Here is a 26,918-nt window from a genome sequence, read left to right on the forward strand (position 1 = left end):
TTAGGGAGTGCAAAAAACAATTGAGAAAACGAGACGAAGAGATGGTTGATGAACTGTGGAGGAGATAACAGTGGATGTCTGTGTTCACCCGTCCTTTATGCAAAAAAAAAAAAGGGGGGGGGGGGGGGTTGCTACATCCGCATTCAAAGCAAGAGCACTCTCCTCCTCCCTCTGCTCTCTTTGCTGTGTACATTTAAAGCCCAAGTAGAAGCAGGTGTCAGCCAATTAAATGTATACACTTTCCTGGCTTTTTTTGCCCGCACTCTTACTTAACATCTATGAACAGCACCCTCTTAACTCTTTTTAATTCACATTCAAAGCAGGTTTTATTGGCACAACTCATGAGCAACAACTAATTGTGCAATGCTGGCCCGCCCTCGCTGCATCTCCTCCATAAAAGGGACTTTGTTAACACGAGAAAAGTGTTCAGACGGAGCACGGGCCAGGCTGCCAGTTAAGGCTAACGCTGCATGAGCAATATGTGAATCTCAGCATTCATCCCTTTTTTTTTTTCTCGCTCATTTTTTCTGCAAGAAAGGGGACGAGATGCAAGATGTTGAAGAAGCCACAGCTCTGTCATGTTTTCATTAAAAAGCCACGCTTGGCTGTCTAATCCTAACTGCTGTGCTCTTTTCTAACCAATTCTGACTGCTTACCTCATCTTTCAATCATGTTTTCTCCCTGCCTTGACCCTTGTGTTGTACAGCAACTCAGCGTGAGCATTGGGGATGTTGGAAAAAGTTGAGAGGAGCAGAGGTGAGGAGCAAACAAACAAAGGTGGAGACTCAGGGAAATAGTAATGAGACAGAGCAGACAGACTGAGCAGGGTCCAGTTTACAGTGCGATTGGACCACGTCTCTTCTGCTTCACTTGACTGCTCTGTCCCAATTTGCCCTGTGTGACTTTAAACAGTAAACACGGGGGGGAGGGGGGGAGGCTGTGCAGGGGTTTGTGGGGGGTGTATCAAGAGGCTGAATGGGCAGTCAAGGCACAGCCATAAAACAGATCTTACGCAAAAGCGGTGTAGTCGTCTGCATAGATATAACTCAATGCGGTGGCGCAGAGACGCCATGTTCCCCACTATAAACCCACCCAAACCAGACACGCTGACGACGCCACATAAAGCTAAATGGACCATCTCAGAACGTGGCAGCTCGCAGGAGATTAAGCATCAGTAGAGGCATCAGAGGGAAAGAAGGATGGAGGAGAAGAGGGTGGGAGGAAAGGAGAGAGAAACGGGGAGAAATGTAGAAATAGGACTCCATTATTCATGACGTGTGTTTCATGTGCTTGGTGACATCTGGGACAGCAGTGATAATGAGAGTCCCGAGAGAGAAACCACATACACACACTTATACACACACATCCCTATACACGGCACTATACAGAAGCTTGTCACCAAGGTCCAAACACTTACTTCTACACATAGAACTCTTATTGAACTGATGATAACATGGGCACTAAAAGGTCTGAACACTCTGTGAAGAAACTCTGTCCTCGCAAAGTAAATATCACACAGTCAAAATCAAAATCCAGAGACAACCCTCCACCTTGTTTTGGTACAGCAACACATTTAAGACAGAGTTGGATGTATGTTGTGTGTCTGCCATATTGTGTGTGTGTGAATTGTGGTGTACTCCAGCTTAGCCCATGGCCCGGGGCAGTGAGCTGCATTAGCGGCACTGAGTGAGCTGCCCGGTCCCTCCCCATTAGAGTGCTGGTGGCAGAGGAGAGTCACAGCCCAGCACAGAGAGAGAGAGAAAGAGAGAGAGAGAGCGCTTAACTACTATTACACACACGCATGCACACATATACACACACATACCAGACACCAGAAAGGAAATAAAGTTAGAATCCCTAACAGCTCAACAAATCATTTTTAATGATTAAGGTACCAAATTATGTATTATTTTCTTACATACATACAGGGCTGTGCGTGCAATTGTCTGTGTTAAACCTTACAGGCAGTAATCAATGAATGAAAGATGCGATGTGAAACAATTATTTCCAGTGGGTGAAGTGTAGCAGAGAAAAGATGGTTGTTTACTGAAGAAGATGTAGCACAATGTCGAACCACTCTGTCAAAAGTTCAAATCATTCTTTAAAAACAGTACTTCAGAAAAGTTTGTGGTAGATGTTTTGAAATGAATATTACTAGTACAATAATATAGGAAGTGTCCTTATAGTGAGGCAAGCCAAATTGAGCTCTTTTAACCACTATATGAATTTATGGAATAAAAACGATCATATTCTGTATAATGCTGAATCTTCAAACTGGCAGGTATCCACAGATGTTCATTAAAGTTTTGAGTTCATGGCATGACTTCGATGTACTTAATGTACTTTAAATCTGAACCCCATCTGCCAAACCCAAGGAAGACCTGGTCATCCTTTTCCAAACTGCTGATTCTTTATCTGTAGCTCAGTTCAGACTGTATGTTCAACCTGTGTTAAGTTTAGCAGTTTAGGTGAACCAGAGACTCTGAATTGACTGTAGTTGACATTGATTCTCTGACTTTGCATTAGCCCATTAAAAACAACCTGCCAGTCCATGTTGGGAATAAAGCTGAAAGTATCAGTTGAGCAACAGGATTTCCTGGTTTTATTAGTCTACTACAGTCTTCCATTGGATTGTTGATTTGACTAAGTAATTTAAAGGTCTTGAAAAACATGCTTTTAATCTAACTGGTATAATTTCTGGCATTGAAGAGGGCACACATTTAACAGAAAAAAGACAGATTTGCAAAAAAATAAATGTGGCATAGTTTACAGTTCCTCCATCCTCACAGTCTACAGTTTCTTATAACTAAAGTGTGCAAACAGTTCCCTAGACCTTTATGATAGTATGTTATGTATTTATGATAGTAGGCCTGTTATGTTTCCCATTGAACAAACATGTCTATCAACATATCAATACATCAACATACATCAGTGATGCTGTTTGCTCTGTATCCTCCCTGGTGTATACAATGTGCTGAACTGTTGACGGAAGTCTTAACTGATTTTCACTGTTAGAGAAACAGAGGGAGCAAACAACTTATGCTGTAACCATGCTAAATTATTGACTTGCTTACACATGACATTTACTATGTACATACTAGTCCACAAACAACAGCACAACCTTCCTTTCCCACAGAATTTTCCATCACATTAACCTCGGAGCAGCTTTCTGATGCGTTCACCTCCTCTCACCTTCTTGTCCACGGCAGTCGATCACAGCCTGCCATGTTGATCTGGCCTTAATGTGTGTTTGGACAGCTAATAGTGCGGCGGATCAATAGGTCTGATTGAGAGGTCATGTAGGAACATGGCACTTGGATGACCACCAGGGATCCCATTTGATCCCCAATCATGTCTCCTCACAGTGCATGCTCTTACAGACGCGTTGAAATCCATCACTCTTTTCTGGAATAACATTTATCTTGGGCTCGATGAGAAATATCCATTTTGGAGATTTACTCTTAGTCTGCAGTGTTTATTTACCCTGCACTTGAATGTCAATATTCTCATTAAAATACCCTATTATCATTACACTGTGATATAATAAATTAAACTTTTACTTCCTTAAAAAATCCACGAAAATCAGGGAAACATTTCAAATTAATGGTTATAACACAACATTTCAGGACCATAATATATAGAGAGAATCCCTGCAGTCCACAATGATAGGACGACAGCAGCAAACGTCTTGCCATCGCTACTTGCTGCACAAAATAAGCATTTCCTTAAATACTATTTCTAAGTAAAGCCTGCAGTAATCTCTCACACTAATCCCTCTTTGCTCGCCTAAACAAAAGAGTGGAAGAAAGAAAGGGAAAGAGGAAAAACCTCTTTACTCAAATCCTATTTCTTAACACAATCCAGACCACATAAACCCTCCAACTCTTTAACTCTAAGCCTTGACACAAGCCTTGCTGCTTTCACTTTACTGGTGAACGCCGGACGTTGTTACAAATGCAGATTAACACCTATCCTTTACAGAGCCGGATACTAGGATTTATTTAAGGATTCTTGTTGGCTGAATTAATGAATATATCACAGAAATTACAACGTGGTTAACCCAGGAGCAGGACCTGATGATCAGACCTGAGATCCAGTTTGGATTATAAGGAACTGATCAAAATGAACCCCATGTGTTGTTATAGTTTGACAAGCTAAGATTACAAACCGTTGGACGATTAGTTAAACTTTTGGTGAGATTTTACTGTTTGTTGTAATTTTTCAATAAGTGCCTCTTGGTCATTGGGAGAACAGCAATGTTGGTACTTTGATGATGAAGTCGTGGTTCAGCTTTGGATTTGTAAAGCAGATTTAGCGCTTTATGAACATTCTTTGACGGAGGTGTAACAATACACTGATATGTGTCCTTCCACAAATCTTCAATGATCAGTTATTGAAATATACAGAGTGATGAATGTAAACATCTCTGAGATACACAAACGGCTCAGTCCACCATCAGATCTATGCATATTCTTCCTGGGCTTTTGCCTTTATTTAGACAGGACAGTGGATAGAGGAGGACGTCTGGCACTTGCAGAAAAGAGGCTGCAGGTTTGGACTTGAACCTGGGCCGCCACGAACTACAGCCTCAATATATGTGATGCGACTAAACCAGTGGACCATTGGGGAGCCAGATCTTATGCTGATTCTTAACTTAACAAAATAATCAATTGGTTTTTTTTTATTTAAATAGCTGAAAGAGTTTAGAATCAACCAGTCATGCAGGTTATTTTTTTGTTGAAATAATGTTCCTGATAAAGTCATTCTCAGTTAAGGAAATATAATTTCATTTACAAAAGAGCGATCTCAAGGGACTTATGATTTACACATCGACCCATAAAACTATGTATTAACTGAACTCACATGTACTCACACACGTGTTGATCCAGATAACTGCTGAATATGACCAGATGATCCTGATACATTGATAAGAATAAGTCACAAAGTGCCAAAAAAGTGTTTTTAATTAATGGAACAAAACAATGTATTTTACCCATTTACTTAAACTCTGACTTTTAAAAGACGTGTTCTGAAAGACTTTGCAGGAGTATAATTTTCTCAGTGAGAACTTTACAATCGATGACCATAACATAATCAATACAATACCAAAGCAGACATTTTTGGGAAAGATCCCAGTTGAGTAATTATCTTTTGAAGCCAGATTATGAGAAGTGACTTCTTAAAGTCCCTGTCGCTGAGCTGTAGCCTGACACAGCCGGGCTTGAAGGCCGAGAAAGCAGCCAGATTTGTGTCAGAGTGATGTGCTTGCAGGGCCTTTCCCATCCCTCCCTCTTACACTGATTGAAACTGATACACCGATGCACTGCAGACATGCTCACACTTCATCTGTGTGTTTGTGTGTGTTTGATGGCTACACAAAGAGAAAGAAAAGGCATCAAAGGAAAGCGGTGGTGATGGCGATGGCGTGTGCAGAGTGTGTGTACATTCCTGTCTTGTGTGCACGTGAGCGGGTGTGTAGTAGTGTGTAAATAGTCAATAATAGGCGACACTTGTCAGCCCTTTGCTCTGCACACACAAAGCCCGTGGTTGAGCCATTGTTGAACTCCGCCTCTCCATGAAAGCCACCCCCCAACAGGGCCTCTCAAGCAGAGATAATTATGCCTATTGTGCCCCTTTCACGCAAACACACACACACACACACACACACACACACACACATTTGTTTGTGCTAATTTACACACCCATCCACGTGCCTACTCAACCTAACTGAGTAAAAGATGGCCGCCAGCAGCCCATCTGCTCCTGCCCAGCTCTCAGAAGAGAGGGGCAAATGTGAGAGGGGGTGAAATAACCAGTGCAATAGAAGAGATGGAGGTGAGTAGACCGTCCTCCATGTTTTGGCTGATTTAGAAGCATGAAAACTGGATTTTAGAGGTTGAAAATTAAAATTAAATTAAAGGGTTTCATTTTGCATGAGACCGCTCATTTCAGGTTCTATTGCCATTGCCACATGTTTGCAAGTTTATAACACCTTCATTGCATGACTTTTTTAATGTCCTCCGCTAACCTCCATGACCCGCTGCTTGGAGACTTGTTGAGAGGTTGGGCGAATGACAGAGGGCGAGAGTTGATGGGTTGTGTCCCATGAGCCCTGGGGACGCCACGTGCTCCCTGCCCTCCTCTGTCACACACGTCCTGTTACAGCCAGGCTGGACCCAAACACAACAACAAGACAGGCATCACACTGCAGCGGGAGCAGAGCAGAGCCTTAATGTATCCGAGTTAATCTTTAATGAGAGCTCCATATTCAGGCAGCTTTATGACAAATCTGAAATGGCTTTATTGTGTTCTTTTTCTGAGTATGTGTGTGGAGGGCAGGCTTGTACATTTGTACTTTGTAGATGCCTGTGTGTGTATGTGTGTATCGGACTAGTGTTTACATGAGTCTGCGGTGCCCCAGACAACTGTATCTATTAATGTATTCCTGCTCCGAGTGCACGAGCATAGATTTACAAACACAGACATCGTGTCCTAACACCACTGCTCTCCATGACGTCCTGCTGCCTCTGTCACCTCTCTCCTCCGTGCACCTGTGTGTGTGTGTGTGTGTGTGTGTGTGTGTGTGTGTGTGTGTGTGTGTGTGTGTGTGTGTGTGTGTGTGTGTGTGTGTGTGTGTGTGTGTGTGTGTGTGTGTGTGTGTGTGTGTGTGTGTGTGTGTGTGTGTGTGTGTGTGTGTGTGTGTGGATAGCCCTTATGACACGCTGCTTTAATTACTGAGAGAAAAACATGTGACTGCATGTGTAGCTTATCAGAAATGCCATCAACATATTTGAATCGTACACATGTATCTAATATTTATATCCCCAAATAAATAGCTGGGTACATTTAACCCATGGTGTGGTTGGTACATTAAACTGAACTTGCATAATGGGGTTCCCTTTTCTTATAATCAACTCAAAGATGCTAAATATTGCTTTGGCTTTGGACCTTTCATTTTTAGTAGAAATGTCATTTATTAAGCACTCACCATGCACAGACTTTACTAAAGCTAAAACAAAAAACTAAGTGAGAGTTAAACAATCGTTCATTGGACTAGTTCCAAAGTTTTTTGATCGCCTATTAGACCATTTTGTTATTCATCAAGAAAAAAAACAAATTTTTTTGCAACCTTAAAAAATAACATATTTCCATTTTGGAGTGTCAGCTGGGTAAAGTAACACGGGATTGATGACATCTCTTTGGGCTGTAGGAGATTACAGCCTTCATATTTCACCGTTATCTTGCATTTCAACTAAATGTAATTTCACTAATGAAGAATTTAGCTAACATATGAATTAATCATTACTAAAAAAAATATGTTGCAGATCTTGAAGGTAGTCATTTCTTCATTAAATAATGTGATTTTCTAAACTAATTAGCTTAGCTAACCTCCTTCAACATGCTTATCCCACTAATTCATAAACTTAAGTGTTTTTTTCCATGTATTCCCAAATGACCCTCTATACAGTTAAAGTGTGCATGACGTGTGTGTGTGTGTGTGTGTGTGTGCGTGTGTGTGTATGATTGTGTATTGTTGTGTCATGTTGAACTGCCTGACTTCCAGCAGGGACCCCAGGGGGCAGATGATTGATCTGTAATGTAGCCTGTAAGTGACCTCACCACCCGGTGTCACCCTTTAGGACCCAAGTTCACATTAAAGACTGTTAACTCAGTGTTTACTCACTGATGGGTTAAACCCAGCTCACTCATCTAATGCACATTTTCTCTCATAGTTATCTTAATATTGCAGTGTGTGTAAAAGATCCAGTAAATCAATTGGAAGCAGCATGCAAAGCATCATCTGTATTTGGTATAATTGACCGACAGGGAGGTGGAAAAAAAGGAAGTTTGTGGATTCATTTCCTTTTGGTTTTTGCCTTCCAGCGCTGGTTTTAATTCCATGTGTATCAAATCGCTGTGCAAATACACAAACAGGAGCAAACTGTGTGGCAGGAGGATGAGTTGGAGCATGCTTGGGCATCTTCTGTGGACCACCATGTGGCCACAGCCATCTGCTGGTCGGGTCTCTGTTCACGGGAGCCTCTCATTAACTTTCTGCTGGTAAAACTGACGGCTTCGATCTGAAAGTTGAACCCTCTCTGCATCCCACTGTTGTTGTTTTTATTCCAATCTACAAACCCTCCATCCGTCTGTCTGCGCTCCAGCTCTTCTCCTTCAGATCACCGCTCAGACTAGCCTCCATTGTCTCATGAGGGTCACAAACACATGCACAAAAACATGCACACAAAGCTTAACTACAGGGATGGTTTACGGGACAGGGAAGTGAGAGGGAAATAGGTCAGTCTGCAAGCACCCCTCCCCTCCTAAACCCCCTCACTGTCCAGGCTGGACAGAAAAGTGGGACATGAGACACACACACACACACACACACTCCACTCACACACACTCACTCACACTTACTTATACACACATAAATACACACACACACACACACACACATGGCTCCAGATGGGTAACGTGTGTGTTTGACAAAATAGAACCTGTTGGGGTGCAGAGGGCACGGCTGCGTTGTGTTATGTCATCAACTCAACCTTCACACCGATATGTGATTGTGTTACTGATCAGCACACGAAATGACTCTACAAAGGAATTTAAAAGGGTTTAAAAAAAAAAAAAAAAAAAGAGTAAGTGGACAATTTAAAATGCATGATCTTATTTGAAACCTCTTTTTACTTCATATACAGATTGTTGGGATCAGGAAGGAATTGGGATGGGTTTCAAGCTCAAGTGAAATGCTGAGAAATTTTATTAAAAAAACAAAATTGTTGACTGGTGTAAAGAAGAGGAAAGGCTGTGCTAGCTTGCTATTGCCACTGGTGAATATATATCTATATGTCTATGGCTTTTTGTTGTATATTGCAGTTTAAACTTGTCATGTTGTTATTTGGGATTAATAATGTATTCTCTTTTTTTGACAATGAAACGTATAAAGAAATCAATCAATGAAAACTACCTCAAACAGATGTCAAGTACATTTCAAGATTTTAACAGAAACACCATGCTGTCTTTTCATCAACATGGAAGGTATATCAAGCTTTATGGCACTTTTTCCTCACACTCAGGTTTGCAGCTGAAAAGGCATTGCAGGAAACTAAACAGATATATTTCCTCTTGTTGCAACGGGCCAAACAAAATCTATAAAATTCAAAGAAAAGCTCAGTGACAGTTGAGCTCTTTGGCTTGTTTGCAGTGCATTTCAGCAGACAATGTCCCTGTTTAGTTTTATAACTAAAAAAATAAATAAATCCCAGCCAGTGAGGATGATACCATCAAGGCAGATAGGAGAGATTTAACAAAATACAAAAAAATTTTTTTTTTAATGAATTTCCATGCAATTCTGTGCAATTTTAAAACAGTCCAGGGTCTCTCTGACTCCTTGGTGCCTTCTGGGATGACCTCTAACCTTTCATGACCTTGAACAGCAAACACAGATGTCAGAAAACACTGGCTGTTACTTATTTAAAGAGAGACAAGTATGTATAGATTTACTCTCTCACGATCAACCTCCTGCCCCCTCCTGCTGTGTTTCTCAAGCCGAGAACAAGAAGTAGTGACAGCCAAAGACAAGGGACCGCCCACATGCTCGCATGCAGAGAACGCTCAGTCACAAAATCAATTTTAATTTTCACATCTTCATTATATCTGTTTAAACAGTGCTTTATAGCCAGGCAGGAGGCAGACAGAGTTTGGCCAGAGATGTTGGAGCAGGTTGATGAGAAAGTTAACAGGAGAGCTTAAGATCCACATTAATCCCTCCCATTGGACTGTATTAGTATGTGCAGTATATTTATATGTGCATATATATGTAAATGATACTGAAGGCTCTGAGGGTTTTTACAATACTCAGATTATAAAGCATTCTGCAGAGGGTTTTGAATTTGTGTTTGTTTGTCAGATAATGTCCCGTTTCGATTGGCTGTAAAGTGGATGAGGGCATAATTTTGAGGTCAAGGTTGAAAATAAACACAAAAGTCCATGTTGTGTTTTTTTGTAGTAGGAAAACAAGCGGCTGAGTTCACTGAGCAGCTTATCATGTTCAACATCTGATCTTCACACTCACTGCTCATCAACTGACCTATATACCCCTAATTACACACAGCAGCCTCATGCAGTACACAGCAAAACTACATACATAAAGACCCATAAACACACAGAGGACAGCCAAATGCAGAAACACAGAAATCACTGGAAGCCATGTTGTTATTGTGATCAAATGTGCAAAAGTGAGAGTGAGAATTACTTGTGCAGGTGCAGACATGTTCTGGTTCGTTTTTCAAAGAAATATATAAAATTAATTTTAGCAACTTTAACACACATGGTAACTACAAAATACCTAAACACACTTACACACTGTACACAACAACTACAACATCACAACAAAATGCATAAACTAGCAAATTACTGAGACCATGGTGCATGTGTGTTTGTGTGCGACACTGTGTCTGTGTTTTGCATACATATAATATAAAACACCATCTGCCAGGACCTGAGGCCGTTCTTGCCCTACTACCCTCCTTGAGTCTCCTCTTTTGGCTCATTTTCCTCCTTTACTGTATAGCCCATGCCTCTCTGCTGCTTTGTTATTGCAACCATTAAATAATGATGCAGACATTTCAAACATGCATTGCGCAGTATATAATCAAATCCTATAATAATGTAAAAGACTGAGGAAAGACATAAAGGCTGAACACTGCATTTCTCTTTCTTTCTCTTGCACATACACACTCACGAACACAAATGAGGTTAATGAAGATGAATGTAGGGTCTCAGTCCTATTGACATCCTGTGTCTCTAATTGTGGCCCTGTTCTTCAAGGACACGGTGCTGAGACAAGCAGGGAGCGGACAGAAATAGATCTGATGAGGAGGAAGTGAGCAGTAGTAACACCACATGGCATAGAGCCTGTGTAAAGCCATGTCAATCACAATAATTGACGTGGGGGGGGGGGGGGGGGGGGGGTTGTGAGTGATAAAATTTAAAACTAGTGATTGCAGAAACGGAAGCGTCTGAGACAAGAGGAAGAAGAAGAGGAGAGGAGGGAGGAGGAGGAGGAGGAGGACCAGAGCAGTGATCCAGAACAGTGAGCAGACAGAAGACACGAGTTAAGAGTTCGGTCAAACATGGAGCATAGCGGTGCATCAACACACACACAAACTGAAACTCATCACTGCATAAACACACAAACACACACGCACACACACACACTTGAATCCTTTGAAGTGACACAACCATATCTTCTCCTGAATAAACCACATTCCTCAGATTCCCCATGCCTTACCTGGGACGATGGACACGGTGTCTCTCTCCCAGGAAACGACACTGACGTACTCCTGCACGGCAACAGGGATGAGGCACTTGAACACGGCTACATTGCCCCGCATGGAGCGTTGGTCCGCCACCCGCACCGTGTAGGGCTCCCTGAAAACTGATAATTAGGAAACAGAAATGTCAGGATATATTTCTAACTGTTACAAATGTTCCGTTGCTAGTTTTTCTTCTCCATATTAACTTGCAGAGCGACTGTTTCAGTGCCCTGTTCAATTGCCGTAAAACAATTATTATACAATTATATTGTTGAAAATAACAGTGATTGAGGACATTTTTCTAACTTTTTGCAATCATTGCACTCTCTCAGAGCGCCACACTGTAGTTCTGTCTGGTCTGGTTGATACAGAAACCAGTAGCAGGTACCAGGTATCAGAACAATTCTCCTTACCACTAAATATTAGGTGTTTGACAAAGTTTCCTCTGTAAATGTCTTTTAAGAATAATTTGGTTACTTTTTTTAAATAAATTGATTTTTTGAACAGAATATCTTCAACCATCTCTGTTGTCAACATCATGGTAATCTCATAACTTGGGCCTTTTAATTACATTCAATGTTAGTCCTGTTCCAGGACAAAACCCCTAACCTACTCATGTTTACATCGTCAAATACAAACACATTAACACTCCAGAGCAAAAACAGCCTTTCATCAATTACTCCAGCACTCCACACTAATTCAGAAAGACTGTCCCACTCTCGTGTATTGTTTGAACTCCTCTAATCCTGCCTCTGCTTTCGCCATAAATGGCGCGAGCAGCCATTAAGCAGGATAATCATGGAAATTATTTTCCAGGTTTGGCATGACATTACCATGTAACACTTAACTGTTTTTGTGCAGAACTTCATGAGGACAGACCAGAGCTGAGGGGTTATTGGTGCTTCAGTTTATGCAGGTTCATACATTATTATACACTCTGTTCAATGAGCGGGGACTCATTAGCAAAAATCACATGAAAGCTAGGACGTATCTGAGGGTTGCTAAGAAACTGGTTCGGAATCCCTTCCCTGGTAACAGACGTGATGACAGCGTGCATACATTCATGCTGCAGGAGGGGAACACTTGCATGGAAATTTGCATCTTCTTTGAGCACTTGAGGAGAAAAAAAACAGATCTCTCAACTGGATTTGATATCATATGGAAACCAACAGTGGTGGCAATTTGCTTAAAAACTGTTGTTTGCAGGATGCAGAAAAAGTGTTTTAAACTAAATTGAATTATTGCTCAGTGGAAGGGCAAGTTCAACAACCTGGCCAGTAGGCTGACCCTCCAAATAAAGCGTCCTGTCCTATTGTAACCTGTGCCTTAGAGCCCGACAGAGGCCGCTGGCTGCAGGATGTTTGCTTCTTTGCTAATCCCTTGCCTCCTGAGGCAGGGCTTTAGGGTCATGTGGGAATGAAGGCAGCAACCGGCTGGCATGCAGCTCAGGGTCCTGGCTCAAATCCTCAACTTGGCGCTAGTATTAGTATTAGAATTAATATGAGTATTAGTTCAGGTCGGTGTTGGGAGGCAGAATATGAAAACAGATGTTGACGGCAGGAGGGAAGGGGGAGGGACTGACTGGCCTGAATGAATGATGGAAAGGAGGAGGAGGGGACAATGATGCAGAGTAACTATCATTCAGATGGAGCTTTGTTCCAGCTGTGGTTTCATAGAACTAGAACTTCTTCTTCTTCTTCTTCTTCTTCTTCTTCTTCTTCTTCTTCTTCTTCTTCTTCTTCTTCTTCTTCTTCTTCTTCTTCTTCTTCTTCTTCTTCTTCTTCTTCTTCTTCTTCTTCTTCTTCTTCTTCTTCTTCTTCTTCTTCTTCTTCTTCTTCTTCTTCTTCTTCTTCTTCTTCTTCTTCTTCTTCTTCTTCTTCTTCTTCTTCTTCTTCTTCTTCTTCTTCTTCTTCTTCTTCTTCTTCTTCTTCTTCTTCTTCTTCTTCTTCTTCTTCTTCTTCTTCTTCTTCTTCTTCTTCTTCTTCTTCTTCTTCTTCTTCTTCTTCTTCTTCTTCTTCTTCTTCTTCTTCTTCTTCTTCCTACTTTACATTTATATAACGCTTTAGAGGCTCTTCTTCTCCTCCTTCTCCTACATCATGTTTCTGGTTCTACAGAGCTAGAAGAACTCAAACCCCCAGTAGCACAGTTTTACTTTAGACAAGGTCTCTTTTATTAAAGCACCCTCACGTGGCCCAATCAATGGGAAACACCAATTAGGTTTGTTAATGAGACATAATTAAACAAGTGTGCTGTGGCTATATTTAGTCTGGCACAAGAGAACAGTTTGAAGAACAAGGGAAGAGGAGCAGGAGAGAAATGAAATATGATGGGAACAAAGGCATCTTCTGGTCAAACCCTCCAGAAATAGATTCTCAACAATATTTCATTTTTGTGGTGAATTCTTTATCCTTACTCCTCCTTTAAAAAGTGTGTGAATGTTAACATCATGTTAAAGTCTTATATTTATTAAATCATCACAAGTTGAAACTGATCTTTTTTTTTTTTTTTCTAATAAACTTTGCAAATAATTGTTATTTTTAAAGATGTATTTTTTGGGCTTTTTGGCCTTTAGTGGAGAGCCAGGAAAGTGGATAGAGTTAGAAAATGGGTCAAGAGAGAGAATGGGAAATGACATGCAGAAAAGTGGACACAGGACGGATTCGAACCCAGGATGTCCACAGGACGGATTCCAACCCAGGATGTCCACTTTTATGCTTTGATTAACTTATTCTTTTTTTATTCAAATTTTACAGGCTGCTGGGTGTTGTCTAATATTATGCTTTCTGAAAATTAAACAAATACAAATTAACCATTCAAAATATTAATTTATTGAAATCACACTGTTTAAGATAAGAAAACCATGTAAAAAAATGCTTGTAAGGTGCCTGGAACAAAAAAATTGCAGTCTTGATTTACTTTACACACCTTGTAAAGATTTTCTAATATTGCATAAAAAGTATAAATGATGGAAGTAGTTACACGTTTTCTGATGCTCTTTGTTATACTTCCCTTATCAAACATGTTGATGAGGATTAGCCTGAAATACATAATAAGCTTTTGTAACTCTTTTTCCTCCTAATTTTTTGGCGATAAAAATCTAGTCGCAGCTTAAGTCTTAGTCTTGTAGGGGCGGGTCCTTTGGTTTTTCTTCCCACCAGGTGGTACACTGCTGTAGATGGAGCTGATGGGGTTATGTGGGTATAAAAGTGCAGTGGTTCATCCACAGCTCAGTTAGATAGGTGTGAGCGCGGGCCGAGTCTGACTGTAGTATGTGATGCAGATGTTCTCTCTGCAGACTGTGTTCTAGGTCAATCTGTGTTCAGGTCGAGGCGGCGAGGGGCTATTTTGGGGCAGGTGATTGTGTGCGTGGTTGGAGCTTTTTGCAGCTGCCAATCACATCTGCTCTACTTTATTCTGTCATGACTGGGTTTTTTTCTGGATTCCCTTGTGTTATGTTTGGAGTTGACCTTTAACTCCACCACTTGTTTTCCCAAATGTTTCCTTTTTATTCCCAAATTCTCGGAGACCCCTCCACACTCACCAGCTTTGATGCGGATGTTGGGGCTACGGATCTTGCCCGCCTGGTTCTCGGCAGTGCAGAAGTAGTCGTTGTCGTGGATGTAGCTGTTGTAGGCAGAGGGCGAGAAGGGGGTACAGCTGCAGGGTGCCATTTGCGTGCACATGGCGGATGTGGGGCACGTCGTAGATGTCGTCGCCGGTGGCCAAGTACCAGCGCAGTATGGCACTGGGGGTGCCCCCTGCAGGACAGGGCAGGGACACCCCCACCGAGCTGGAGTAGGTTACCCTCTGCAGGGAGGCGTTCACAAAGTACAGCCTGGTAGAGCCCACATCCTCACTGTGTACTGTGGCAAAAAAAGGACGAAACAACATCATTTAGGAGGTGAGAGGGCAGAGATGAGCCTTGTAAACACACAAAGGGATGAACGTAAGCTAACATGAGTCCACTGTTGCTGATTCAAAGCAATCGGCATCATTTTAATGGACACAAAAATGGACGAAGCGGGAATGTCCTTCAAATGTGTAGCAAAATAATCATAACAAATGTATGTCAAATGTCCAGCTGCAAACACAAGTCATGTGATCCAGAAAGCCAGGGATTTGGGCTAAAGCCTGTGATGGTTTAGGTGGAGGGGAGGAAGGGAGGAGCCTGTTACCTCTGTACAGTGTGTGTGCACAGAGAGAGGAGCACAGATAGGTTATGTGATTGGAATTTCTATGCCAGACGCAGAGATTTAAGTCGATTTAATCTCCTTACATATTTAACACACACACAGGGCACACACACACTCACAAGCACACACTTAGATACACAGAGATGTTCTTCATTGGCACTCAGATTAAACACATACAGTACCAGCAGAGAAAGGAATGAGGGGAGGGGGGGGTCTTTAAAATTTGGGGTCTTTATAAGAAAGATTATAAGAAAGATGAATCATGGGGGGTGGGGGACATTGCTGATCGACAGATGTGGAGGCCACAACTGACTCTAAATTATATCATCTGATACACATCTTCCCCCACATATAGTTGCTGGTAATGTTCGGTTCAGCACAAAAAGAAAAACCTCTTGAAAGATTAAAACGCTAAGACAAAGGATGAGCAGTCTGGGTACTGTGTATATTTACTTTAAAGAAAATAGACCAATTGCTTATTCTTCTTTTAAAGTATTCACAATATGTGTAAATGGATGAAAATGGTTTTTGGTTTAATCTACAATTTGAAATGATTACTATCTCACTTCTGATTAAGTAATTGCCATGCCAGACAGCCTAGCTGTTAAGTTGCACATCCCAAAGGCTAAAGTCCTCATTGTAGAGGCTGTGGGTTCAAATTCCACCTCTGCCCTTTGATGCATGTCATCCCCAACTTTCTCCACCCTACAATTCTAGTCTCTCTTAAGATTTCGTATCCAATGAAGGCTAAAAGGCCAAAAAAAAAACTTAGGGAAAAAAAGGAAAATAAGTGAAGTTGGTACGCTTTATATGGAAGCTATATCTGTCCAAACTGGTGGCTTGGGTTCAAGTCCAAACTAGGCCATCATTTCCCATTCTTGCTGCATGTCATTTTCCTCTCTTTCAAGCCTTTTTAATCACGTCTCTGTCTTCTCAAATTAAGGTAGTATAGCCCAAAAGTTTTTTTTTTTTAAAATACACAAAGTCATTATTACTCCTATATATTTTGGTCAATTGAATGTCAGCAATTAGTGTATACAGCAGAAATAGCACTATGCCCATAAGCTTTTAGAATTTTTCTAATGATATTCATAATCATTCAACAAAAAAAGTAACAAATTCTAACAAGTGAGAAACTACAACGACCATCTCTTTGTTTGTGCTCACTTTAAAGAGAAGCAACATTTTTCTATGTTGTGACACATCGACAATATCTCCTATAAGTCAGCACATCAGATTAGAGTGTTATCTTGTTTAAAGTCAAATAAATGAAGAAGAAAACCAATGTCCCTGTAATTCTCTTTCACACGGCCACCATAAGGCATCTCAAAGATTGTGTGAAAACAGTGATTTTAAAGGTTGCAGAGAATCACTGTGACATTAAGATAAAAGAGACACGCCGGAGAAGTGAAAGTGAAGATTATCCAGTGCAAATGGACTTTGTTTGGTGTTGTTTTTACTGAGGCGTGTCTTATTGCCCTGTGTCCTGGGCAGAGACGTTAACAAAACCATCTTCAACATAATCAGTGAGAAATATGTTGCGCTAAGTACCCGCCCATACAGACAAAAGACCTAGATACTGTTTTTATTCATCCAGGAATGTTTGCTCATAATTTCTGATTCCTTTCAAAGATCCTTAGACGAGAGATTGATAAATCTGGGGACAATGTTACAAATGGTATATGAAAATGTGTCTGGCAGTCCGGTGGTGGGCTGCAAAAACCAGGTCAGACTCCCTCCCCTTTGCAGATTACTGATAATGGCCCCTGAGCATAAAGCCCATATTAAAGATTGCAATATCTATAATCTCCCAATGGGGGGATAGGACTAAAGTGGAGGAGTGAGGGGGTCACCCTGAGAGCATGGGGCCAGGGGGGGCTGGGCAGCGGTAGAACCTCTCATACAGGAGATTATATGGCCTGGGGGGCCAGGGCACTGGGGGGGTGAGGAGAGGACGGCTACTGATGGAGCGGGAAGAGGAATAGAAAGGGGATCAGAGGAAACTCCCACCACTCAGAGCCTGTCAAAACCAGGCGAGCCAACACATGACACACAAACACACATGCACTCCCTCTCTCCCTCTCTGTCTTTCTCACACACACACACACACACACACACACACACACACACACACACACACAGACACACACTCCAAAAGCAGCTCTCAGCGCTCATTCACACTGGGAGGAGACAGAGTGGGTTGCCATGGTGGCGCTGGCACTTGAAAGCTGTGACTAAATAAAAAACTAGTTTAACCCGTCAACAATGACCCACTGAAGAATCTAAATTTAGAAACCAAACACAGAATCTGTCACAGAAAGCTGTAATGAGTTATAAGCTGCTGAAGAAGAAAGTGGTGGCAGCACTAGAGTTCTGTAAATTCAAGTGTGTTCACTATAACTTAGTATAAATTGTTTGTAAATTGTGAAGTTGATCAGTTACAGGATTCAAATCTGCTCTTTGGTTATGTTTAGCACAGCCACATTGTTGTTTCACACAGGTGACGCTCCAGTAGTCAGTTGGCACAGTCTGGTTTGTGCTGGGCAGTCGGAATTTCCACTCTATTTGAAACCAACAGTGCAAACATTACAATCCACCTGTGCATCACTGTAGACGCCTGGTGGGACAAGAAAAAACATCCAACATGAACCAGCAGAAAGTAACCAACAGAGACTGCACTGTGAACATGTCTTTGTTTCAGCCGCAGAACTGAATGCCAGCGTCAAAGCACAGTTGCAAAAAATACCTTGACAAATGAATTTTTTTGATCGACAGAAAAAACCTGTTGTTAATTGATAAATTGATTAAGTCTTTTTTTATAAAAATTAATTCAGGAAATTATGCTTTTGGCCGTTAACTGGAGAATGAATGTATCTATTTTTGGCATCAAAATAATTAAAATATATTTGGGTCTGGGGCTGCTGTTAGTCCTTAAGGTAATCTAAAAACTTTAAAAAATTCTGACATGTTATTGAAATTCCATTTTATTTACTGATTTAAAATCACGGTCAGATACCTTCTGACCTAAAATCCAGTTATCTTTAGTCCTATATGAACGATTAAATGAGCATTTTTGTTTTAACACAGTCAGTCTAACAAACAGCTGTTCAACATATTCATCATGTCAATGCTGTCAAATAAAACACCTTTCACCACCGTGTACCTCGTCCACCTCAGCCATTAGCCTTATCACCTCTCCTTGTTCAGAACAGGCAGGAAGATATAACAGCTCAAGTTATCAAAGACCAAGATTAGAAAAAACAAATATATTAGGTCTATATTGATAATGTAATGATTACTTCATATTAAACCCTAATGCCAACCTTGATGTTGACATTAGCATGTTAGGCCTCATACTGCATGGTTGGAGAGAAACACCGTAGAAAACAATAACATAGATCATCTTTTTGAACCATTGGACTCCTTCAGTAGATTACAACATCCGCTTTTGTGAGAATTAAGCAGGTAATGGTTTTTATTCTAATTTCTCCAAGTTCAACACATGATAGAAACTGTTTCTGGTATTCGTTTTAAAGGGGAGGTTTTTTGCGACTTAAATTTCACAATCAATGCAAAATAATGATTCAGCATCACATAAATGTATAAATTGATAAGCTTCAGCTTGTATAGTGGTTTTTCTAATCCTCTGACAACTCAACGTGCTTTTACAGAACTTTGGTCCGCCTTGGCTGTCATAAATGTGCTTTATAAATAAAGTTGACTGGACTGCATTTTACACCTACCCCTTCACACACTGATGGCAGAGATTTCTATTTAAACTGATCATCAGAACTAACCTCTCATACGCATGCATACGCTGTTGACTAAGCAGCAGGAGCAATTCAGGGTTTAGTGCCTTTCCCAAGATGAGGAGCATCAGACATGTTGCAGGAGCTGGGGCTCCACCTCCAAGTTCAGAGAAGACGGACAACCAACTGAGCCAAAGGCGCGCTACATACAAATAGTAAATTTCTTGTTATAGCTCACCTGAAGTTTCACCCTGCATCAATATGAACACCCTATTAATCGTTCAAACTTTTACATTGTGGGAAATAGTAATATATAATCAATGACATGTTTTTTGAGTTCAAGATGAAGTCTTCTATCTGATTAATCTCCTTAATTCTAACTTTGATTAATACTGATTTCACTTTTCTGACATCAATGAGGCCTGTGTTTAAAACATATTAAGATCATCTCTGCCCCATGTTATCCCTTTCCTTCTGACCACAAACATCCAGCAGTGTAGACACTCAGCTTCAGGCTGGCCAAAGCTGTACGTGTGTGAGCTCCATGTGTTGATGCTGCAGCTCTTCACCTGCACCCAGGAGGCTTCATCATCCCCGCTCAGACACAGCAGAGAGGAACGCAGCCCTCACTGAGAGGTGCTGGAGCCAAAAGCTTCGACTGTCAGAGCCGCAGCCACTGTTTTATACATCCTGCCAGGGAGCCATGCATGAATATGTATGTGAGACAGGCACAAGTCATAACCTATGCAAGGTTTCATCATGCATAATGCAGCTGATCTACGCCTCCTCCTCAGGATGCGAGTGTGCGCGTGAAAAACGAACACACACACACACACACACACACACACAAAGGATGCTCAGGACTGTATTGAGATGAGGAGGTAAACAAACCTAGAACCCTCCACACATACACATTCTTGCACCCAGAGCTCCCTGTGCCACAGCAGGAACAGAATACCTCAACATGTTCTTCATCTCTCAGTACGTCTTTCTATTTCTTCTATTGATAAAATGATTCTTTTTTTTTTTACGTTTTATTTTAATTGAGGATGTTTGGCCTTTTGCCCTTTTCGATAGAATAGTGGACAGAGTCAGGAAGTTTTGGGAAGGAGAGTGGGGGGGGGGGGGGGGGTGGCATGCAGTGCAAGGCTGAGGCTCGGAGTCGAATCAGGGCTGGGGAAGGGGGTATCTCTGCACCCCATTTTGAGCACATTTCAACCTTACTTTATATGTTCTGATACCCTTATTGTTGAACAAATATTGTTATTAATATAACAATAAAAATATGATTCTTGCTTTGACAATGTTAAATTTCTCTGCTAGCACTTCACTGTTGCTTTATTAAGCATAGGTAATAAAACTTTCACTATCACTGTTTTCATAGTCAATCAGACAATCATGTTAGTCGGACCTCTGATCTTTGATGAGACATAGTGACAGAAAGAAAACCTATGTGGTAAAGGTTAAAAGTTGGGAAAACTTGATGTGAAGAAGACCTGTTTTTTTTTTGTTTTTTTTTTTTGGGGGGGGGGGGGGGGAGTGTTTGTGGAAACATAAGATGGGGAGTAAATTGAATATTGGTCAAATGTTGGGGGGTTGGGGAGGCTGGGAGGAAAAGAAAGGTGTAAGCCTATGGATTATCCTCACTGGTCTGGTATAAGAAGGTGGTGTGTGGGTGGAGATGTAAAAAGGGGGGTTTGTCTGGGTTACAACTAATCAGCACAGGAGTATCAACCCTCCTCACCTACTGTCTTTCTGTACACCCTGTCCCCAACAATCTGCTCCCCACCCACCTAACACCAACACCCCCCAACCCCACCCCCCGGCCTGTGCTGTGTCAGTAAAAAAAAAAAAAAAAGTGTGCTACTTCAGCAGTCCCCCGGGACCTGCTCCCCCCGCACATCAAAGCAGCCTGTTTCTCTCTTAATGTGAATATCAAATCTGTGGATCACAAGTCCCAGCACAGTCTGCATAAAGAGCCCCTCCCCCAACCTTTAATTCTGCCTAGTGATGAGGGAGAGAGAGGGAGGGGAGTTAGTGCGAGAGGAAGCAATGAAGGGAAGGAGAGAGAGATGGAGGGAGAGAGAGAGGGAGAGAGAGAGAGAGAGATCCAACAAAAACAACTACTTGCTTCAGAGATTTGACATTTGCTGAACGCACCCTCCTTCCGCCTAAAAATGTGCAGCTCCAGCATCCAATCAAATTTAGAAGGAGGTTTGGTTTAATTTAGCATCAGGGTGGCGTAACTCAGAGTTCTTACTGAGAAGACAAACATTTCTTACAATGGATTGTGTTAATTTGCATCTTTTTTTGTGGTTTTGAAAGACTCGTTCTCATTTGTAATCTTGTTTGGATGTGAAATAGATTTAAGGACGAATAGGATAGCAGGGATGCTGGTGACAGAGCTGAGACAGCCTATTGGCGAGTTACGAAGTGAAGTGAGCTGCATTTCCCTGCTGACAGTCTTATTTCAGCAGCTTTACCCACCATTTGGCAAAAACAGGGATCCAAATTTGATTGCAGATATTTTCTCATTTTTAATTCGTGAAGCACAACTTGCATGTGTCGTTATTTTAGCTGCAGATTTGTGGAGTTCAAGGTGTAGTTTAGAGAAAAAAAATGTCCAGCAACAGTCTTCTGATGAGACTTCACCTTTTTGGGGTGGAAAAGATTCTTGTTTTTGAACCAAAAGATCCAGATTTATTAAATAAATTTGCTGAAATGACCAAAGTGAAGCAGAAATCCCTCTTTGGGATATGTACCATATTTCTAATGTCCTTTCTGTGATGGCTGTTTCTGCAGGAGATACTGCCATGCAGGTCTGAGCTGGTATAAAAGTAGGCCTGTTTCTTGTTGATTGGCAGCCCTCTGTCACTGAGAGGTGACTATAGCTCAGATTGCAGTTTTAATTGTGTAGCCTTGCAGAGGCGACAGCAGGGAATTGGACTCGGAGGAAGGGGGTGGTTTGCATTTTCTATAGGTGGAGAGGAGGAGTGTGCAAGGGTGAAGGATCTAAATGCTCATCACTCCACAATTTAAAATGCAAGATATACTGTTAAAAAAAGCATCATTTATTTTTTTTTTTTTTTTTTTTTTTAGATTTTTTAATGTAAAGATCAAAATAGGCCCACAGGAGGCCTATAAATCAAAAAGATTAAATTCACTTAATTCTCAATTTAAAAAAAACAGTGTTTGGATTTAAAATGAAGAAATCCTCAAATCACCAGTAAAAATGTAAAATGAATTATCTTTAATTGGGTGAATATCTGAAATGACGAAACAAAATTAGAGGCATTGTGCTCTAATTGGTCAGCTGCCCCTCAAGCATTTTTGTTGAAGATCTGTTAATTACCTCACACCCTGAACATGCCTCTTTGGCTTAAATTACAGATACAGTTTAAAATTATTCTTCGATTTTGATGTAACTAACCGATATTTTAGGAGATTTGAAAATGCAATGAATAGAAGATGATCACTCTTTTTTGATTTGCTGCAGAAAAACAAACACACACACTCACACAGAAAGACACACACACACACACACACACACACACACACACACACACACACACACACACACACACACACACACAAAACATTTAACAACCAAACCAGGAGGGGTGTCCCCCGTCACTTACCCCTCCTCCGCGCGCGCCCACACAAACGCGCACATACACATACAGAGATATGAGCCGTGACGCACGCGCTGGCACACGCGCGACCACGTCCACGGGGTCCAGGTGCGCTATTAGAGGAACATGACCGGGCAAGTCTATAATGCGCACCCACGCCCCTGAAGTTTCTCATTTGGTCAAATAAATTTGCGTATATAAATGTGATTCCCGGGGAGGTTCAGAAATCACAGATTTCACTTTGAAATATTGCCTTTTGCCAATATTGAATAACTGACCATGAAGTGAGTAAAACACAACACGCAAGCAGCAAAGACATGCAACACAGATGAAGCCAATATGTGATTTAGATGAGCAAAGATTTTCGGAAAATAGGTTAATTCAAGTGAGAAAAAGACAGAAGTTAAAATGGCAAACCGACTTTATGACCTTTTTTTTTTTTAAATCAACCCACTTGCATCGTATCCGCCAATTTTCTGATCCAGCCACATCACGTCCCAGACTTTTTAATAAATGAATTAACACATTGAGGGTTGTGCTGATAAGAACAAAACAACATGTAAACATGGCACCATGCAGGCAGCAGACTACACAGCGGCCTATAAAATGTTTTCATGTGGAGACAGTGTTGAACTTCTGTTATTTTCGACGCAGATTTGCACAGGATTATTATAATGCACTGTAATAGCACAAGATCAACTTTGCAATAGGGTCAGGGATTTACTGCACAGAACAAGAAGGAATAACGAATCCTTTTAAACAAATAGAGCGCCTTTAAAATCGACAAATACAATTTAACTAGAGGCAAAACTGAAGACAGCAAATTAATTAAATAGGTTACGGAGGAGAAATGGGAATGCACCAATTATGGCCTTTTAGGTGCAGGGCCATTAGACTAATAAGGCCGACGAAAAAAATGGCCCTGTTAATTAACATCAAATTTTAAATAGAGACAATTTAAAAGAAAGTAGATTAAACCCATGAAAAAAGAATCTGATTCTGAATAATAAATGCATCTCAATAGAATACAGCGCTTGTGCTAAATATAGTGCATAAATAACATCTGCAATTAGCAAAAGCTACACAATGAGAGCTTCGAGATAACAAAAAATCACGAAAATCCTCCGCAAAACTTTCCACGAGTTACATATTTTAAGAAAATGTGATCTGAAATCGGTGAAAATTGACATAATTGCAAGCCGGTACATGTTTTCATTTCCCTCTCACCCTCCCTCTGTATTTGCACCTCATTCTCCCTATTCAGCCATTTTACATATTCATAACTGGAGTTGGTAATGCGAAAACAATCCGCGCTATCAGCACCATCTGAGGCAGCACGGACCACCACATAAAAACCTCAAAACAGTCCAAATAAATCACTTCACACCTGAACTTTACTGTTTTTTCTACCTGTTTAGGTCCAATTCGTTTCTACATTTTAATTTAAAGAATCATGTTTTATCAATTCTCGATTACAAGACATGCAACGAAAGATCAAAGCATCAGCGACACACCATACACAACCACACAAGCAGTAATTTCGATTATTTATCACTTTTCATTCAACTTAAAAACAATAGGACTCCAGCAGTCAGTGTACAGGATGAAAAACATTCCATGATTTTTTTTTCTCTTACCTTCTTGGAGAGAGTACAGCAGGAGTAAAGTTACAAGCCACATGCCATAAATAGCAGGTATATTTTTCAGGAATATTTGGCAATCCTGGCAAGTGTGAGGCGCGGTTTTTTGGCCAGGCGGGTCTCCGTGCTGGACTGGCGACTGTGCTCCCCGGAGGTCTCTCCAGCCCTGCTGCCCCGCTAAGCGTGGAGGGGAAATGAGAGGCGCTTCAGCCCCGCCCATGTCCCTCCTCTCCTCCCAAGACTACTGTGCATACAAATCCATCCTCCCTACAATAATCGAACACCGCAGAACGATCTCGGGCCACAACAACCGGATGGTTGGTTTCAGTTGAGCAGTGGTTTTGAGTCCAGTTGTGTACAAAGTGCCGGGTTTAGCGCTGTGGAGCTGTAGAGACCGATCTGTTGGCACCTTGGAGAGCGCTCCCACCTGTGCGCCCCTGATGACCGCGTTTCTCTGCGTAATCTGGATCTACAAAAGCCGCCCAGACTGCTGAGAAAACTCTAAAAATGAACTAAGGTCGTTTCTTGAGAGTTTGGATATTTAACAGGGATGCGAAGCTGTATCACAGACTAATGACTGTGTTTCTTTGTCTTTCATAGCCATGAAACGTGCGTAGACATTTGCGCACAGAAATGCACTGCAGATAGAGGAGGGGAGAGAAAGAGTGTAGTGGGGTGTGGGTTATGACTCTTCCACACAGCAGGTAAAAACCACGTCAGGTAAATCAAAGCAGTTGAAGTGAATCTTAAAAAAATAAGGAACAACTCTATACATCGCTATTTCTCTCTTTTCCCTGCCATTTCCGTGAACAGCTCCCATGCATAATAAGCATAAATTAGGACGAGGATACTCCCAGTTCATAGAATATTAAGAGTCACAGCGGATACTGGATCTGGAAAAGGATTTCCTGATGCGACAGCCGCACAACCTCCGTGAAGGCCTAAATCAACAACAAAAAGAACAACAAGACCGTATTCCAAGGATTTTGTGAAAATATTCAGAGTAGGCTAATTTAGTGAGTAAAAATGGTCTAACTGAGAAACACCCTCTACAAAATAATGGCATTTTTAATGTCTGTTAAAGGCATTGCATTGTGTTTTTGTCAACATTCACATAACACCAGCACTTCACACAAGATGATGTCAGTAAATGAAAAAAAAATCATGAAATTAGACATGTCTATTTTTTGGTGTAAAATTCATTAAAACCAGGCCTATAATCTAAATCAAACATGTCGACTAATTAATATACTCTTTATTTCCATGCCATTAACGTGTATCAAATAGTTTTAAATGCATGTCAGAGCCACTTGAATGAAAGTTTAAACATTCAGAAAATCTTAACTTAGGAAGAACTTGAACATCAGCCTAAGGCCTTAAGAGCGACTAATAAATATTAAACTGTAAAAATGTAGACGTGGTATTCAGAAATGTGGTCGTCTTTAAACTTAAATGACTTGAAGAAAAGGTCAGCAGCACTTCCTCTTTTCTCAGCAGAGCTGCCTTCAGGGTCCGCAACGATGTGATCCGAGGAAAGGTTCAAACCGTTCACAACACACACACGGGTCACTGCTGACATCTGCTGGTCAGACCTGGAAATACAAGCGAAGTAACTTGAAAACCATTCTTGCACAGTTATTTATATTATATTGTATTGTAGAGTATGTCCTTGTGGAAGAGATGTGACCACTTTGAGGGACTGGAAGTGTATTCATGATGATTTCATATTGCATTAAACCATGGATTTATGATAAGATGTCTCTGTTACAGTATTTGATATAAACGAAGTGCTCTAATATTAAATAGAAATGCCCTAATTCAAATAACTGGAGCTCCTTTGATATAATACACAATATATGAAGCAATCACAGAAAATCTGTGGACAAAGATGTGTGTTTTTTGCAACGTCCATCTATAACATGTATAACATGTATAAAATACACAACATATATGTTGTGTATTTTATACTGAAGGCCTTATCAGGGCCAGGCATTGGAAATAAGCATTAGCTATAAATGGTGTGGAGCAGTGCACAGTACAAATTGTTCAGTTGTACATGAATACTGCATCTGTCCCAATAAACCAGAGGAGAAAAAAAAAAAAGAGTTAGGACTCTTGAGCGGGAAGGTCAAAATCGAGAAGGAAATTATCAGATCATGGAATAGGCAGGAACTGGACAAATGCAGATCCAAGTCTAAGTGAACTAAAATAACAAAAGCAAATAAAAACAGGACAGCAGGTAAACCATACATCCTCCATAGCTGAGAGAAGAAGTAATTACAAAAGTGCCAAAAACTTCAGTTCTTAAGTTGCCATCAAGGCTGAAATCACATGAAAAGTTTCTGCAGCAGAACTACATATTTAAAGGCTTGTACAAATA

General features: G+C 41.0%; 1 protein-coding gene across 1 annotated transcript in view; it reads right to left on the minus strand.

The window, feature by feature from the left end:
* Nucleotides 1-24,816, minus strand: part of LOC306831502 (cell adhesion molecule DSCAML1-like) — a 55,525-nt gene extending 30,709 nt beyond the window's left edge. The window contains 4 exon segments of the mRNA XM_079355638.1: nt 11,300-11,446; nt 14,866-14,974; nt 14,976-15,187; nt 24,536-24,816. Coding sequence (XP_079211764.1) covers nt 11,300-11,446; nt 14,866-14,974; nt 14,976-15,187; nt 24,536-24,758 — 691 coding nt within the window. The 5' untranslated portion in view covers nt 24,759-24,816.
* Nucleotides 24,817-26,918: the final 2,102 nt, after the last annotated feature.

Source organism: Symphodus melops (assembly GCF_947650265.1).
Source record: "Symphodus melops genome assembly, chromosome: 11".
In the NCBI taxonomy this organism is placed as follows: domain Eukaryota; kingdom Metazoa; phylum Chordata; class Actinopteri; order Labriformes; family Labridae; genus Symphodus; species Symphodus melops.